We start from the raw sequence: 17,028 nt of genomic DNA, 5'->3' as shown, positions 1-17,028 counted from the left end.
GAAACTTCTCCAAAACTCTTCAAGCCCCCCATTCAATTCGCTTCTAGAAAGACTTAAGACCTTTAGCTTGCACAAATTTCCAATGCCTTTAGGAATTTGGCCTTCTAAGCCTGTATTAGATAAATCAAGGTGTTCCAGAGATTTGAAGTTTGCAAATTCACTTGGGAAAGGACCACCGAAATCATTCCAGGATAGATCAAGTGTTATGAGGCTGGTAAGATTAATGCTCTGCAGTGAGAGTGAAATGCTTTCAATTTGGCACTAAGATAAGTGTAACTCTGCTAATGAAGGAAGCATATTAACAGCATACGCCCAATTGACTCCTGTGGTGCTAAGATCCACCGATTCGAGGTCAAGGTATTTTAGAGAAGAGAGGCGAGACAGCCAATTCAAATTTCTGGAAGATGAGAGTTGATTCCACCCAAGGTCAAGAAAATTGAGGCTTGACAGGTTACCAAGAGAAGGGGGAATCTCTCCTCCAAATGACGCAGAGGAGAGATCAAGATATTGCAAACTTTTAAGCTCCCCGAACAACTTAGGAACTTGAATGCGATGAAAATCATTAAAGCTTAGGTCCAGGTAATTTAAATGTTTCAAGCTCAACAGAGAAGCATTTATCTTACCTCCCAATTGAGACTTTACATAAGCCGACTCGTCCCACTCTTCCTCAAAAATGGAATGTAGATCTGGGTATCGATTCCGGAGGTTCATCTTCACGACATGACCGGTGAGGTTGTTGCATGAAATCCCTTCCCATCGACAGCAATCGTGACCCACCCAAGAGGAAAGCCTGTCAGAAGGATCAACAAGATGTCGTTTAAAGATGAGAAGCGCTCGTCTTTCTTCGTCGATGCACGAATTTGTTTCCACACTGCTTGAAAGTTCACCACTGGCCAAACAGAAACAGAGTTGAGTAGTACTCCGCATGTAGGAAGACGCCAAAAGGAAAAGAAGGAAATAGTGAGCAATACTGAGGTGATAGTGGCTGTCCATTATCACACACAATTTTCTTTGCTATGCTTTGGTGATGGTAACGTTTAGCTAGTAAATTCCAGAATTTATAGGAATAGATTATACTGAGGTGATCGGGGAGTTGCAACAGAAGTCGTGTGATGGAGAAAAGGAAAAAGGGTAACTGAAATGAATGGATTGTGTTCACAACCCCTTTAAAAAGTTTGCAAGTCCATTGTCGACACAGTTGATACCTGGTTGTGATGGGCTCAAGAAATCCATCATGCAACAAAGACTTTGAATTATAGGTCTTCGGCGTCTATCATGGGTTGTAGAAATTCACAACCTATCATCTTATTTACTCTTCTTTTATTGTGGTATTAAATTACGAAAACGGATTTAGATATGTTTTATATTTTTTTCGACCGAAAATGGATATAGATGTGTCGGGTTGAACAAGTTTACAAGTCCATCGCGTACTCCACACTTGCTGGTACTCTTGACTTGGATATGATTGTCGTGTCGTTATTTACAAATTTTCTACGTAATGGAAATGTTATTAACACTCCAAAAATCGTCATGGCCACGCTTGTAGCTTTCTTACTTGTTTTTCACTAAAGGGAAATACAGAGATCTTTCTATGGAAGTTTCCGAATTCTTATGAAGCTGTGTAGGACCAAATGAAAAAGCATGCATGATGGAGATTGCTAGCCGCAGAAGTCTAAGCACAACAATTAGTCTTTGGTGGAAAATCCATATGCCGCGGAGACTTTGAATAGTGAGTCATCTCCAACGTCTGTTAGAGAGTAGAAAAATATCATAATTGACGACAACAAAATCCAGACAACAACAAAGACTTTGGTTTACAGCGACGAGAGGTAGAGAGACATAATTCCGATGTTTGTTTCAATGACACAGTGCAAGAATATTTGTGTAGAGAATTTTTTTGAAATGTCATATGAACTCTTACACATTTTTCAATTTGTTATACAAACTAAAATTTTAAGCAATTTTTCATACCAACTTTCCAAAATCGTAAATTTGTAATCCCGTGCAAATTCTGTTAAGTTTTCCATCATGTGCCTCCATTCAATTTGTCTTCTCATTCTAACTCCGTTCAATTTGTCATATAACTAATATTGGACTATCATATTTCATTTCCCATAGTTTGGACTTTGGAGTATCCCTTAAACCAACATGACTGAGAACGGGTTATGTGACCGACTATGACATAGTAATTTGGCTTTTCTATGCACGTTTTCCTCTGATAGTTGAAAACATTTATCCTACAAAGCTTTTTCGGAGAGTAATTCTCACACAACAAGGTTTGTCACACATTACTTTTTATTTCTAAATATTAAATTGAATAAATCAAACATAACCACCGAATGTGTAAGAGGTTAAAAAGGGTTTGTGTTTATCATTTCTTTTTCTTTTCCTTTATTGTGAAATTAGGAAACTATTTTTGAAAAAATAATTTTCACACTTTTTCTCTTCATCTGTACTTTTTGTTTGTTCATGAATTTTGCACCGAATAAGATAGAGAAAAATCAAGGAACAAAAATAAGCTGGAGGGTGCGTTTGGGAAAATCATTTATGACCTAGCAAGTAGTTACAATAAGTAAAAAAATATTATGCCTTTAGTATTACGATGATGTCCCTTCACATTTTAAAGAAAGTCCCATGTTTAAATCTCCAAATAATTATACTTCATCTACTATGTGAAATCGAGTAACTTTACTCCCTGAAACTCAAAATTCGTTATCCTTTGACTTGTGAGATCAAAATCGAATTTCAAGGGATGTAGCTAAAAATAAGCCTAAATAAAAATGTTATGGCATTTGATCCAAACTCGTTGGTCCTCCATCTTCAATCAACAACTTTATTTTCTCCACCGATCATCACTCCCCCGTCACCCCTTCCCTCTCCTTTCCTCCCACGGAGAAGAGATGCAGACGCAACTGTTGCATACAGCAGGTTTCAGCTAAATTTTTCTCTTCCCAAGTCCCAACCACAGCATGTAACATGTTTGGTCGTGGAACACCACCGTGCAAAGCCCTGGCCAGCTCACAGATAGCAGGTCATGGACACAATCATGTGATCTTGTTTAACGAATGCATGATGGAGTTTGCTAGCCGCGGAAGTCTTGGCACACCAATTAGTCTTTGGGGGAAAATCCATATGCAGCCAAGACTTTGAACAGTTGGTCTCCTCCAGCGTCTGTTAGAGACTTTGAATTAAGACAAGATTGACGACAACAAAATCCAGACAAGATCATCCATTGTAGACAACAAAATCCAGACAAGAACAAAACAAGCAAACAGAGACTTTGAATTAAGGGTCTTCAGCTGGCAAGTCCATTTTACGAGTTGGCAAGTCCATTGTCGACACATCTGGGACCCGGTTCTGATGGGTAATAGAAATCCATATGCAGCAGAGACTTTGAATTAAGGGTCTTCAGCTGGGAACTGTTCATTTATTGTGGTATAAACTTACGAAAATGGATTTAGATACGTTTTATATTTTGTTCGAGTGAAAAATGGATATAGATGCATTGGGTTGAACAAGTTTCCAAGTCCGTCACCTACACCGCACTTGCGGGTAGTCTCTACTTGGATACGACTGTTGTGTCATTATTTACAAATTTTCTACACAACGGAAATGTTATTAACACACTCGAAAATCGTCATTGTCACACTAGTTGCTTTCTTATCTGTTTTCCACTATTGGGACATACAGAGATTTTTCTATTGCATTTTCCGAATTCTAACGAAGCCGTGTAGGACCAAATGATATCGAATGCATGATGGAGATGGCTAGCCTAAGAAGTCTTGGCACACCAATTAGTCTTTGGTGGAAAATCCATGTGCAGCCGAGACTATGAATAGTTAAGTCTCCTCTAGCGTCTGTTAGGGAGCAGAAAATTTATCACAATTGACGGCAACAAAATCCAAAAAAGAATATCCGTTGCCGACAACAAAATCCAAACAAGAACAAAACAAGCAAACAACCCAAAAAATACTTAAACAAGAACAGAAGCATTTGTTTGGAACTCTGGTTTGCAACGACGAGTGGTAGAGAGACACAATTGATCCGATGTTTGTTTCAATAACCCAGTGCAAGTATATTTGTAAAGGGAGATTTTTAATTTGAAATGTCGTATGAACTTGTACATATTTTTTAATTTGTCATATAAACTAAAATTTTAGTAATTTGCCGTACCAACTTTCCGAAATCATTAATTTGTAATCTCGTCCTAACTCCGTTAAGTTTTCCATCCAAAATAAGTCGTGTACCTTCATTCAAGTTGTGATCTCACCCTAACTCTGTTCAGTTTGTCATATAACTAATATTGTACACTATCATATTTCCTTTAGTTTGGACTTTGGAGTGTCCCTAAGCTAATATGAAAAAGAAGGGTTTATGTGACGGACTATGACTTAGCAATTTGGCTTTTCTCTACACCTATTCGTGTGATTGTTGAAAACAATTATCTTACCAAGCTTTTTGGGAAGAGATTTTTACACACTATCTTTAGTTTGCGACTCACTCCTTTTTATTTTTAACCATTGGATTGAATAAATCAAACAGAAACAACGAATGTGTGAGTTGTTAAAATACGTGTCTTTATCATGTTCTTTTTCTTTTTTCCACAAACCAAATTAGGAAATAAGTCTGAAAGAAGATTTCCCACATTTTTTTTGCTCACACTTTTGTTTATTAATGAATTTTGGACCGAATAAAGTAGAGAAAAATCAAGGAACAAAAACATGTAGCGTGCTTGTGTGCGAAAATCATTTATGACCTAGCAAGTAGTTACAATTAGTAAAAAAAAGTATTATGCCTCTAGTATTACGATGATACCCCTCCATACTTGTAAAGAATGTCACATGTTTGAATCCCAAGATAACTACACTTGACCTATTGTGTAGCTTCTGCCCAATTTCTCTTTTTGTACAAATAAAAATGTTATGGCGTTTGATCCTTCCCTATCCTTTTCTCCCTACGGAAAAGAGAGGCAGCCGTAATCGTTGCATACAACGGGTTTAAGCTAAATTTTTTTCTTCCGAAGCCCTAACGACAGCATGTAGCACGTGTGGTCGTGGAACACCACCGTGCAATGCCCTGGCCACCTCAGACACAGCAGGTCATGAACATATTCACGTAAACTTGTTAAAAAAGAAAGCACGAAAAACCTCTTTGACACCAATTCGATATCAAATTAAAAGAAAACATCGAAATTCAAAATTTCTGTCAAGCCATCAAAATTGTTATCCAGCCACAGCAACATGCGAAAACTGCGATTGCGAGCCACTCTCGCAACCAACTTAGTCTCAATCTATAGCAGCATTGCCAATTTGCAGAAGATATTAAGCCATGGTAAGTTAATTACAACTAGATTGGCCCTAACACTAAAGCTAAAGTATATCAACAACCTCTACACTTTACGAGCCAGGGTCCTCTGCTTGGTCGCGTGCTGTACTACTTTTTCCTCTACAGGAAGCCCCTTCTTCCGTCTTACAGCGTTAATTAGTTTCCTCGCAGTATTGGGAAGCACACTAGAACCGTCACCAAGCTCCTCAAGTTCTTCTTCTGTCTTCGGTACAAAGAAAGGATCCTCTGGAAGTGCTGCCCATTGACTAAGCACAAGAAGAGCACTTGCAGCACCAGCAGTCCATCTTCTAAGCTCATCCGCAAAACCAAAGCTTTCAGAAACAGGAACATATGCATGCACAGTGAACAATGGGGAGCCTTCCCGCATTTCCTCCTTTAAAACTCTAGCCCGCCTTCGCCCAAGCACAGCGTACATAGAACCCAAATGCTCAGTTGTCGTGTTCAATTCACAGAAGTACATGGCTTCCACAAGCCGAGGCTTCTTTTGAAGCCCTACCTCCAAGAATATCTCCAAGTAAATCAGAACTATCTTCAAGCACTTTAGTTAAAGAAGGAGACACTTCCAGGCTTACCCTTGCAAATCTCTCCTTCAAATCTTCTATGCATCTTTCAAGATGTACCTCTCCTGCAGCAGACACAACATTTTCTCCCCTATCAGAAACTGTTACCCCAACAAATGGGTCAGCCCGGTTCAACAGCCGCAAACCCTTAGTCAGAAGCTAGATTCACGCAGCAATAGCTGTTACAACAACAATGCGTTCAGTTCCCACGTCATAATTTCTCAGCAACAACATGATGTTACACTTCAATGAGATCATAACATAAATGCATGCAACACAACATACCGATGTGAACTGCAGTACCAAATGAACAAAAGAATTTTGTAATCCTGAAAACCCTAGAGTAAACAGACGCCATCAGTAGAAGCGCTACGAAATATGGCTTCTTTACAACAAGCTTGATGGATTCGTGTTACACAGGCTTCAACAAATGAAGGGGAAAACAAGTCTACTAGATGATGCTGAAGTCTTTATCTCTTGAATTGTTAACATTCTTATCTCCACCCCTCGAAGCTGAATCGGTGTGGAAGCGTCTCCAATGGTTTTATTGCTGCAAACGCCACTGAGATCAGGGCTAGAGTACTTTTCGTATGTGACCTTCAAATTTCCCACTCTTGCAGCTTTGTGAAATCTTAAGACCATCTCTGCACAGTCTATGCAACAATCAAACATCGATCATTAAAATTTATTCTGAAGCAAGCACTAGATAAGGAAACAAATTTATTTACTTGTCTTTAAAGCAGTACCTGATTTGGGATACTTCGTAACGAGCGGGGTCCAAGCCAGAGTAATCTGCTGGGTGCACCTTGGGACAGATAGGGATGCTGCGCACAGCAACGAGGGCTTGAACCTTAACGCTTCATACTCAACCAAGCACAACTCGATAAGGTAGAACCAAGTGTTCAAGCTGCAAAACAGCCCGCAAAGTAACAGCCTGTTAGCAACTTTGCTGTTATCTAATCCATATCAAGAACTAATATCCACTAGACTCTGGCATGTCAATTTCTTTCTTTCTTAGTAATGCTGTTAATCATTAATCAAAATTGATGTCTGTTAGCTTTAGAAACTACTGAATACCTTTGTTTCTGACTGAGCAGCCTTGAGAAATCTTAACATGAAGACATATGGAGTAGGTGCATTAAGACGAAACTTCAGCTTTTTCAGAAAGGCTTTCTCCTGAAAAGCAAAGACTGTGTTTATTTTAGGACAAGCGAAAAGGGAACTATAGAATGCAGCATTATTCATCTCATAAGATATGCACCAGGACATTTCCAGATTCTAACAAAACAGATATACTGAATTAATCCGAGTCTAAGAAAAGCACAAACCATTCCAAGCACCTTTACTCTGGTGTATGTCTCAACTAAGATGCTAATTAAATTTTTGACCTGTAATTTTTCTTGTTGTAGATAATTAGAAAGAAAATCACGAAAAAATGCATATGAGTTGAGATATTGATATTTACCCTTGGATGCCAAAAGTCCTCATATTTTGATGCCAACAAGAGTGCAGTGATACCAACTAACTGCATGTCATCCTTCTTAATTGTAACTTGGGAAAGATGTTGATCGAGCAATGTCACCATGAGAGAGTTTCTTGCATTAACTCGAATTTGTAATGTACCTGTTCCGGATGAACAAATCAAGGGCATAGCCAGCTATTAAACATCATGAAATGTAAAATTGAACAAAGCAAGACAAAAAGGAATACAAAAACATCATAGTTCATCAAAAGGTTAAATCAGTACTTCAATTAACCAGTTGACCAATATGCCTCGCATATGATGAGTAATGCCTGCCTGAATCGACATAAAATTTTCTGGAGGTGGATTCTGTGCCTGCAGTTAAAGACAATTTTAACAAAGCCAACAAGTCAGAATCAGAACTACACTAAACCTACTATCTTACCACACTAGGATGAAAACAGTGGTATAGAGACATCATAATCACTACCTCAGAAACCCAGTAATACTGATAGATCTCATCAATAGAACACGGTAAGGCCCAACCTTTGATCCAGTCATCAATAGAGATGTGTAAGATGTCCTCCTATTTGATTTTCTCCTGGAAATGATAGTTGAAGCACTCTGGCTGCAGTTGGCTTCAGATGGGAGCTCTCCCTGAGTGGCTTCATGCTTAACGTTCTCAGGAAGAGAAGTAGCCACTTTTTCAGTTTTGGATGAAGTTGCAGTAGCAGAAACTAATTTGTTTGGACGTGATGCACCCTTGGATTTCAAAGTCCTTTGCGACTCACGAACCTTCAGTGTGGACAAAGTTGACTGGATTGTAATTAAATTAAAGGGAAGATAAATAGAACGTACATCTACTTCCTATAGATCTAACATGCCAAGAAACAAAGTCAGGATGATGCCGTAATCTCATAGTAATGTAAAGCAATCACTCAGGCGAAGTACTAAATTGAATGCATTGCCGTAAAGCTTCAAGTTGATGCCAAAATGGTTGCCATGTTAAGCAATAACACAAGTCAACAGATTTCAGGACCAAATGACTTTAAAAACATTGACAGATTGTTGAAGTACTGAAAGTAAAATATGGCAACACAAATGAAATTGTTTTACTGTCTGAAGTAGACAAACTTGAGCAACTACATTTCAGAACTGGTCAAACAAAATGAGACATTAATTCTTTTTTCTCATTTGAGGAGGAGGAGGGACATGAGTTCTATTTCTGATTAGACTTACCCTGACAGAATTTCTTGGCAATACACGGACATTTGAATTACGCTGACCCCTGCAATCTCAAATCACATGCAAACTATTAATAGATAGAAATCTCAACCGTGTTTAATTAAGACATAAAAGCTTAAAAGATCATTCAACAATAGAGACATTCAATGAATTAGAAAGTTAATGAATGTAGTAATTCAAACTATAGTAGTAAAGAAGAATAAAATGAATACAGAAACCCATCAAGAGTCAAAAACAATGTGACTAAACCTAAAACCAAACTCTCCAATGCACCCATTCGAAATCTATATGCTGTAACTTTCAAGACCAAAAATTGTATTCGCATGTAGCATTATAATATCAATTCTTAGATACCAGGGGACAAGAAAAATGATAAATTTTCCTTTTCCAGGACAATATTCAAAAGAACTAAAAATAACTGGGCGGAGCCGCAAAATTCATAAAATTGGGGGTGAACAGCAGAATACAAGTTCTTTGTTGTACACCCTTATCGTTTTACTTCTGCATCTGCTGTTATTTGCTTTGAGTTCTGAAATTGACATATTAGTCATGCCTGAAGTGAGAACAAGCAATCCTATCCATAAAATGCAAGAAAGACGCTTCCATTCCGTTCGTTCAGAAGCAAAATGAGGTTTAAAGGAACATGCACCACTATCAGCAAAACATTTTAACTGGCTTTAAGCGGGATAGAAAACTAGTAGTATGGATCACTGTCACTCACATAATCACAAAGATATCACTCACTCGATTCCTCAACAGATGGCTCCTCGTGGTATCCTTTACTCTAGGTACTACTTTCTTGCCAACCGTAGCCTTAATTGTATTCCAAAATGGCATTTGGTCAGACATCATGTGCCATGCACTTGTCAAATCTTAAATATTCACGGCATCTTACCATAATACCCTCTTTTTCCTTCAGAATTTCTACCAGCATTTTCCTACAAGCAGGAAAGCAAAAAATATAAATGTCCAACTTGAAATCCTACTCCTGTTAAACTGAACCAAGGAACATTATTATAATGCACGACATCAACCTTCGGAATACTTGCTTCCTCTGGGTTGACCTTTAGCACCGGCAATGATTTCCTTTAAAATGGAGGGAGGAAATAGAAAATATATCAATAACAGATACAGATCTTATCCACAGTAAATAAACAAACATGTCTGCTGGTCAGATACCTTATCAGCTTAAGTGAAGTATATGAAGTCCTCCTTTAAAAAAAAAGTTATAAGTTTAATCAAGGGTCTTTATATGTTTAGTTTCATAAGCATATGAGCCAGATTAGAATATTTCAAAGGCACAACAAACAAATTGCGGCATAATTTCTAATTTCTTATAAAGAGGGAAAACAAAGGTGGCTTAGACCTGCCATCTGTAACAATAGGTTCACGATTTAGACCCATAGCCTTGGTCCCTTGACTCTCTGAAGGTGCCTTCAGCTCTTTAATAGCTACAGTTTATCCATAATAAAAAAAAATTCAAATGGTACAATTGAAACCGGGAAACTATACCAGCATTTCTGAAGTATTAAAGCTTTCCCGCCCTTTTCCCTGATTGAAGTAACACAAAAATCAATTCTTACAATTGGAAGAACAACATATATGAAATGATAGGCGTTGATACTCGCTAAGCTTGTCAAGAAAAACAAAACCCTGTCTTTGCGTTGTCAAACATACAACATAACAGTGGAAAACAAAAACTTAATTGACCTTCAAAAAGCAAAACATGGACAGGAAGAAAACTTTAAAGTTTTGCAACTTTTGTCCAGTTTGGGGGTGGAACTATATATGAAAACTAACTTGAAGTACCCTGCTTAAGGGCCGTAAGTAACTATGAGATCTTTGAACCACTCATATGAAGGCTCTTTTGTTCATTTTCAGATTACAGAGAGATATCTAGTTATCTACTGAAGTCAGTAGAACAACATACTATGCAATCATGTAAATAAGAGAGTTACAAGGAAAATGCATGCTAGGATTTAACATTCTTACCAGGAAGGATATCCTTGATGATAAATTCACAGTCTTAACGTTTGTACCCACTGAAACCCTACAAAAATACAAAAGAATACAATACTACATTAAAGCAAAAGCAAAGGATCTCGAACCTACTCACACCTTTGCTAACATCTACAGTTATATCAAAATATCAAAAGAATATTGAATTCACAAGCACGTACAGGTATCATAATATCAAAATGCATACCGTTGCAAAGATTTAATCCTCTCACTTTTACCGCTCCTGCATTGAAGATGGCCCAAATTTAGAACTTCTTAGCTCACAATCCAAAAATGAAGGAACTATATGAGCAAATGAAAAGGTACCAACATAATTTTAGAGGCATCACCCCCTACAATCCTAGAAGAACTTGAAGGAAGTGGGCAGATACAGCTAATATCTAATGCTTTTTGGCCTCTACTTAGCGACATCATTGTACAAGGCTCCCATTCTATTTGAATTGTTAGCACAGTTTGCATACAAATAAAAATCCCAAGATTTAAATTCTGGAAGGAAGGCTTAGTTGATTTTAGTTCTAAAACAACTTAGACATTGATTAAAACCATAACATTCGATAATCAAAATGAAATTGCACAAATTTAAAACTACAATTACCCGATCCCGGCATCAGCTTTGGCAGTGTCACTTTCTGTATAAACCTTAAAACTTGAGACACCAACTGTTTAAAATATCGAAAAAGAAGGTCAGAAGTAAATAAATCACCACCACAAGACCTTAAAACCAGCAGAAGAACCAAGAATTGCGGTTCCACACCGAATTCTGTCCTACGCCGAATTCTGGCTGAAAATTGCGAAAAACCAAGCAGGGTTTCGCAGATGTCAGAACTGATTTCATCCAAAAGAAAAACCAGAGAAAGAAATCAAAGAAAGTTATCCGGGAATCGAAAACCCTTACGGATTTTTCCGACCTTAGCAGCCAACATTTTGCTTCTCTCTACAAGTGTCGTAGTGCTCTGCCGATGATCCAATTTCTAGAAAAACCGAGAGAATTTCAATCAGTTCAAGACAAAATTCACGAGAAAGCAACTTCCACAAAAGAAACCCATAATTGTACGAACAGTAATTCAAATTTCAAAACGCAGCCCCAATTGAATTGATTTTTCGAATAAATTCGATTTCTCAAGAATTACATGGAAACGATAGTTTGTCGATAGATTTGTAGGAGGAAGCGTACCTTAAACGACGTCATTTTGGAGATATCTCTTGCTCTTCTCGGATTCTGATCTTCGGAGATGGAGCGGAATGAGAACAGTCGACCGTTGCAGAGGTCTGAGTCGTCTCGTTAAATCGGCGGTCTTTATTTTCGTTTTATGAAATAAACGCGATTGTACGCTACTACCCCTTCTCTAATTTTTTTGGTTTATGCGATTGATAAGTACAAACTAGAAATTTTAATTAATTCCAAGTTAATACATAATTGTTTGTGGGAACATTTATTGAAAGGCAGAATTTTTTTGATTCAATACATAAGTTGCAAGTCCCATAAACCAAATACAAAGGAAACCACAAATATACGTAGTACTATCAAACATAAGAAAACATTCTTTGAAAATAAGCCACTTTCAATGCAATTGCTAGTGCTACCTTGTCTTTGATGTTGTCGAAGAACTGAAAATATGCATACCTCCATGATGTCTTTAAGATCAATGTGCCTCAAACCCCCCAAAAGCCTACAATAAAGCCAAATACCATGCTGACATAGAACCACAACTCATCATTTCCACCTTCATTCATGTCTTTTGTATCCTTAGATGGGAAAATGTCATCTCCAAGGCACTTAGTTGAGAGAGGAACGCCGCATAGCGATGGATTTTCCATATAAATGGACGGATCAATGAGCGTTTGAAGCTGGTTTCCTGAAGGAATTATTCCAGACAAGTTGTTGTAAGACAAGTTCAAGTGGGATAGTGAGGTTAAAGATGACAAGCTTTGAGGAATCTGTCCTGAAAGGTGGTTGTGTGAGAGATCAAGTGTTTCGAGCCAATGCAAGTTTCCGATCTCGGGAGGGATCTTTCCAGTCAATTGATTCCTAGACAAGTTCAAGGTACCCAATAGAATGAGGCTACTTATTTCTTCAGGGATTTCACCTTGTAAAGTATTTGATGAAAGATCAATGCTCTTTACAAGATATAGAGTATTATTGTACACAAGTTCCCTTCCTTTTAGTGTCAATGTGGTTTGCTCATCAAAGACATAAAAAGTATCATATGATGTATATGAATCATTGACCAGCGAAGCCAAATTACCCAAACACCTGGGAATAGTACCTGAAATGTTGTTGTGACTAGGGTCGAGGATATGAAGTAGTTGAAGATTGCACAGTTGCTGGGATATATGTCCACTAAATTTGTTGGACCGTAATCGTATCATATTCAACATGGATACATTTAATCCTCCAATCCACCGTGGTATTTTGCCAAATAACTTGTTGTCTCCAAGATCAATACTCCTCAACCGAGAACAATTTTGCAGGGAATTTGGAATTTCACCGTCAAAATTGTTGTTGTTGAGCTTTAATACTTCCAGTGAAATTAATACCCCCAATGATGTGGGAATATTACCCGAGAGATTGTTTTGACTAACATCTAGAAACATCATTTTGTTCCTCACACTCCATGCAAGACAGAATTCTCCATGAAATTGATTGCTCCTTAGAGACAAGACTCGCAACTGCTTCAAGTTGTAAACAAAGGGAGGAATAGTGCCATTCAAATGATTCTCAAAAAGAGACAATTCTTGCAATTGCTGCATGTTACAGATAGAGCGAGGAATATTGCCATTCAAATGATTCTCAGAAAGATACAAAGAATTCAAATTGGGCATCATCTGGTCAATATTGGAGGGAATTGGCCCGGAAAAGGAATTTCTTTCAAGATCAAAGTTAGTGACCTTAGTGGCCGACCAAAGTGGGAGTGGCCCCTCCAACTGATTATGACTCAAGTCAATCAACTCCAATTTTGGAGATTTCAAATTGGATGGAAGGTTTCCACGAAATTGGTTGTAAGACAAGTCTAGTTGGATGAGTTGGGAAGATACCTTCAACAACCATTCCTCTGGGAAGGAATCCGAGATTCCATTACCCTTAAGATAGATTTCCCTCAGTTTAGTTTGAGATTGAAGCCATATCCCAAAACCGGGACCTATATGACAATTTATGATACAAATTGTGTGGAGCTTGAATGGAGGAACCCAATCATACGCCACGTTGAAAATGAGGGACGTGTGGTTTTGTATGCCTGCTGTTCTAAAATATTGTAACTGGGTAAGATTTATGAAATGGGCTTCCGTTAGATTGCCCTCCCAAGGATTATTAAACAGATCGAGGGAAACTAGTTGAAAGAGTTGTCCCAAACTTTGTGGAATGGAGCCGTTCATCATATTATAAGAGAGGTCTAAAGTTTTCAAGGATGACAAGTTTCCAATGGAATCTGGAATTGAGCCCCACAAAAAGTTATCAAAACGGTAGAGATTTTGCAAACCTTTAAACATTCCTAAGGAGACTGGCAGTTGGCTTCCCAGCTCACAAGAAGACAAATCTAGTGACTCTAATGCAATATTTGAACAATTTGAGAAACTTCTCCAAAACTCTTCAAGCCCCCCATTAAATTTGTTTTCAGAAAGACTTAAGACCTTTAGCTTGCACAAATTTCCAATGCCTTTAGGAATTTGGCCTTCTAAGCCTGTACTAGATAAATCAAGGTATTCCAGAGATTTGAAGTTTGCAAATTCACTTGGGAAGGGATAACCGAAATCATTATAGGATAGATCAAGTGTTATGAGGCTGGTAAGATTAAAAAGTGATATCAAGTTAATGCTTTCAATTTGGCAATCAGGTAAGTGTAACTCTGCTAATGAAGGAAGCATATTAACAGCATACGCCCAATTGACTCCTGTGGTGCTAAGATTCATGCCTCCGAGATCAAGGTATTTTAGAGAAGAGAGGCGAGACAGCCAATTCAAATTTCTGGAAGATGAGAGTTGATTAAACCCAAGGTCAAGAAAATTGAGGCTTGACAGGTTACCAAGAGAAGGGGGAATCTCTCCTCCAAATGACGCAGAGGAGAGATTAAGATATTGCAAACTTTTAAGCTCCCCGAAGAACTTAGGAACTTGAATGCGATGAAAATCATTAAAGCTTAGGTCCAGGTAATTTAAATGTTTCAAGCTCAACAGAGAAGCATTTATCTTACCTCCCAAATGAGTCTTTTCATGAGCCGGATCATAATAGGAATAGGGATATGGATTCCGGAGGTCCATCTTCACGACATGACCGGTGAGGTTGTTGCATGAAATCCCTTCCCATCGACAGCAATCGTGACCCACCCAAGAGGAAAGCCTGCCAAAAGGATCAACAAGATGTCGTTTAAAGATGAGAAGCGCTCGTCTTTCTTCGTCGATGCACGAATTTGTTTCCACACTGCTTGAAAGTTCACCACTGGCCAAACAGAAACAGAGTTGAGTAGTACTCCGCATGTAGGAAGACGCCAAAAGGAAAAGAAGGAAACAGTGAGCAATACTGAGGTGATAGTGGCTATCCATTATCACACACACTTTTCTTTGCTATGCTTTGGTGATGATGATGTTTAGCTTCTAAATCCCAGAATTTATAGGAATAGATTATCGATGCAGATCGAGGAGTTGCAACGAAAGTTGTCTGATGGATAAAAGAAAAGAGGGCGGGTCTTCACAACCCATTTTACAAGTTGGCAAGTCCATTATCGACACAGCTGGGACCTAGTTCTGTTGCGTCGTAGAAATCCATATGCAGTGGAGACTTTGAATTCAGGTCTTCTGCTGGAACTGTTCTTTTCATGTGGTGTAAAATTTTGAAAACGGATTTAGAATGTTTTATATTTTGTTCGAACGATAACGGATATAGATGCGTCGGGTTGAACAAGTTTGCAAGTCCATCACCTTCACCACAGATGCTGGTAGTCTTTACTTGGATATGACTATCGTGTCGTTATTTACAAATTTTCTACACAACGAAAATGTTATTAACACTTCAAAATCGTCATTGTCACACTAGTCGCTTTCTCATCTGTTTTTCACTAATGGGAAATACATAGATTTTTCTGTGGACGTTTCCGAATAATAATGAAGCCGTGTAGGACCAAATGAAAATGCATGCGTGATGGAGAATCCATATGCAGCGATGACTCTGAATATTTAGTCTCCTCCAACGCCTGTTAAAGGAGAAAAAAAGAGCAGAAAATACATCATAATTGACGACAACAAAATCCAGACAAGATCCATCCATTGCGGACAACAAAATCCAGACGATAACAAAACAAGCTAACAACTGGAAAAAAAAAAAAAAAAAAAACACTTAAAATAAGAACTGAAACATTTTTTGTAACTTTGGTTTACTACTGTATGAACTTGTACACCTTTTTTTAATTTGTCATGTAAACTAAATTTTTAATCAATTTGTTGTGCCAATTTTCTGAAGTCGTTAATTTGTCATCTCGCCTAAATTTCGTTAAGTTTTCCATCCAAAATAAGTTATATGTCTTCATTCAATTTGTAATCTCACCCTCACTTCGTTTTATTTTTCATATAACTATTGGACTATCATTTTCCCTACAGTTTGGACTTTGGAGTGTCCCTTAAGGGAACATGACAGAGAAGGGGTTATGTGACCGACTATGACTTAGCAATTTGGCTTTTCTATACACGGTTTCGTGTGATTGTTGAAAATAATTATCTTACAAAGCTTTTTGAGGAGTGATTTTCACACACTATTTTTAGTTTGTGATCACACTCTTCTTCTTTCTTGCGTTTATCATTTTCTTCTTTCTTTCTTTTTTCCTTCGTTTTGTTATGAAATCAGGAAATAATTATGAAAAAAGATTTCCACACATTTTTTTTCTCCATTCATACTTTTGTTTATTCATGAATTTTAGACCGAATAAAGTAGAGAAAAATCAAGGAACAAAAATAAACTGAAGTGTGCTTGTGTGCGAAAAAATATTATGCTTGTAGTGTTACGATGATATCCCTCCACGCTTGTAAAGAAAGGCTCATGTTTGAATCCTAAAATAACTGTACTTGATCTACTGTGTGACTTTAGCCCAAATTTCTCGTTGTATATCATCCTTCATTACTGATGCGCATTTTGCACCTGTCTCTCTTCTATTCACCTTTTTTTTCATGTTTTCTTGAGCTCCGCATGCGAGTCTTTGGTCCCTGGGCTAGGGCATCCAGATTAAGTCATCCCTACCCTCTCTCCTTTCTTTCCCACGAAGAAGAGATGCAGACGCAACCGTTGCGTACAACGGTGTCAGCTAAATTTTTCTCTTCCCAGGTCCCAAACACAGCATGTAACATGTTTGGTCGAGGAACACCACCGTGCAATGCCCTGGCCAGCTCACAAATGGCAGGTCATGAACACAT

General features: G+C 38.0%; 2 protein-coding genes and 1 pseudogene across 8 annotated transcripts in view; all 3 read right to left on the bottom strand.

The window, feature by feature from the left end:
• Positions 1-11,947, bottom strand: part of LOC137724680 (uncharacterized) — a 28,937-nt gene extending 16,990 nt beyond the window's left edge. For 5 of the 6 annotated variants that reach the window (XM_088694082.1, XM_088694081.1, XM_088694080.1 and 2 more), the window contains exons 1-2: positions 11,807-11,947; positions 11,541-11,603 (exon numbers count right to left, since the gene is read on the bottom strand). In XM_088694082.1, the coding sequence (XP_088550208.1) occupies positions 11,541-11,603; positions 11,807-11,821 (78 nt within the window). In that variant the 5' untranslated portion in view covers positions 11,822-11,947. Of the gene's footprint in view, positions 1-9,923; positions 10,165-10,605; positions 10,664-10,819; positions 10,856-11,227; positions 11,414-11,527; positions 11,604-11,806 lie in introns of those variants that run through there. The other variant, XM_088694094.1, reaches the window with a different exon arrangement.
• Positions 5,174-10,599, bottom strand: LOC148696682 (putative cyclin-B3-1; annotated as a pseudogene). Its single transcript, XR_015963224.1, has 15 exons — positions 10,572-10,599; positions 9,980-10,064; positions 9,793-9,825; positions 9,648-9,699; positions 9,509-9,551; positions 9,335-9,431; positions 8,608-8,656; positions 7,859-8,184; positions 7,654-7,743; positions 7,372-7,529; positions 7,235-7,294; positions 6,984-7,082; positions 6,653-6,813; positions 6,192-6,559; positions 5,174-6,085 (listed from the first exon to the last, which is right to left on the bottom strand). The product of XR_015963224.1 is annotated as a putative cyclin-B3-1 (transcript).
• A 338-nt stretch (positions 11,948-12,285) lies between the features above and the next one.
• LOC137724445 (uncharacterized) lies at positions 12,286-15,404 on the bottom strand. Its single transcript, XM_088694074.1, has one exon. The coding sequence runs from the start codon at positions 15,169-15,171 to the stop codon at positions 12,286-12,288; it is 2,886 nt and encodes a 961-aa protein (XP_088550200.1). The 5' UTR covers positions 15,172-15,404.
• Between the last annotated feature and the right edge of the window lie 1,624 nt (positions 15,405-17,028).

The sequence above is a fragment of the Pyrus communis genome, chromosome 5 (assembly GCF_041283825.1).
Source record: "Pyrus communis isolate YQ-2024b chromosome 5, ASM4128382v1, whole genome shotgun sequence".
In the NCBI taxonomy this organism is placed as follows: Eukaryota; Viridiplantae; Streptophyta; class Magnoliopsida; order Rosales; family Rosaceae; genus Pyrus; species Pyrus communis.
This window is presented reverse-complemented; position numbering and strand designations above follow the sequence as displayed.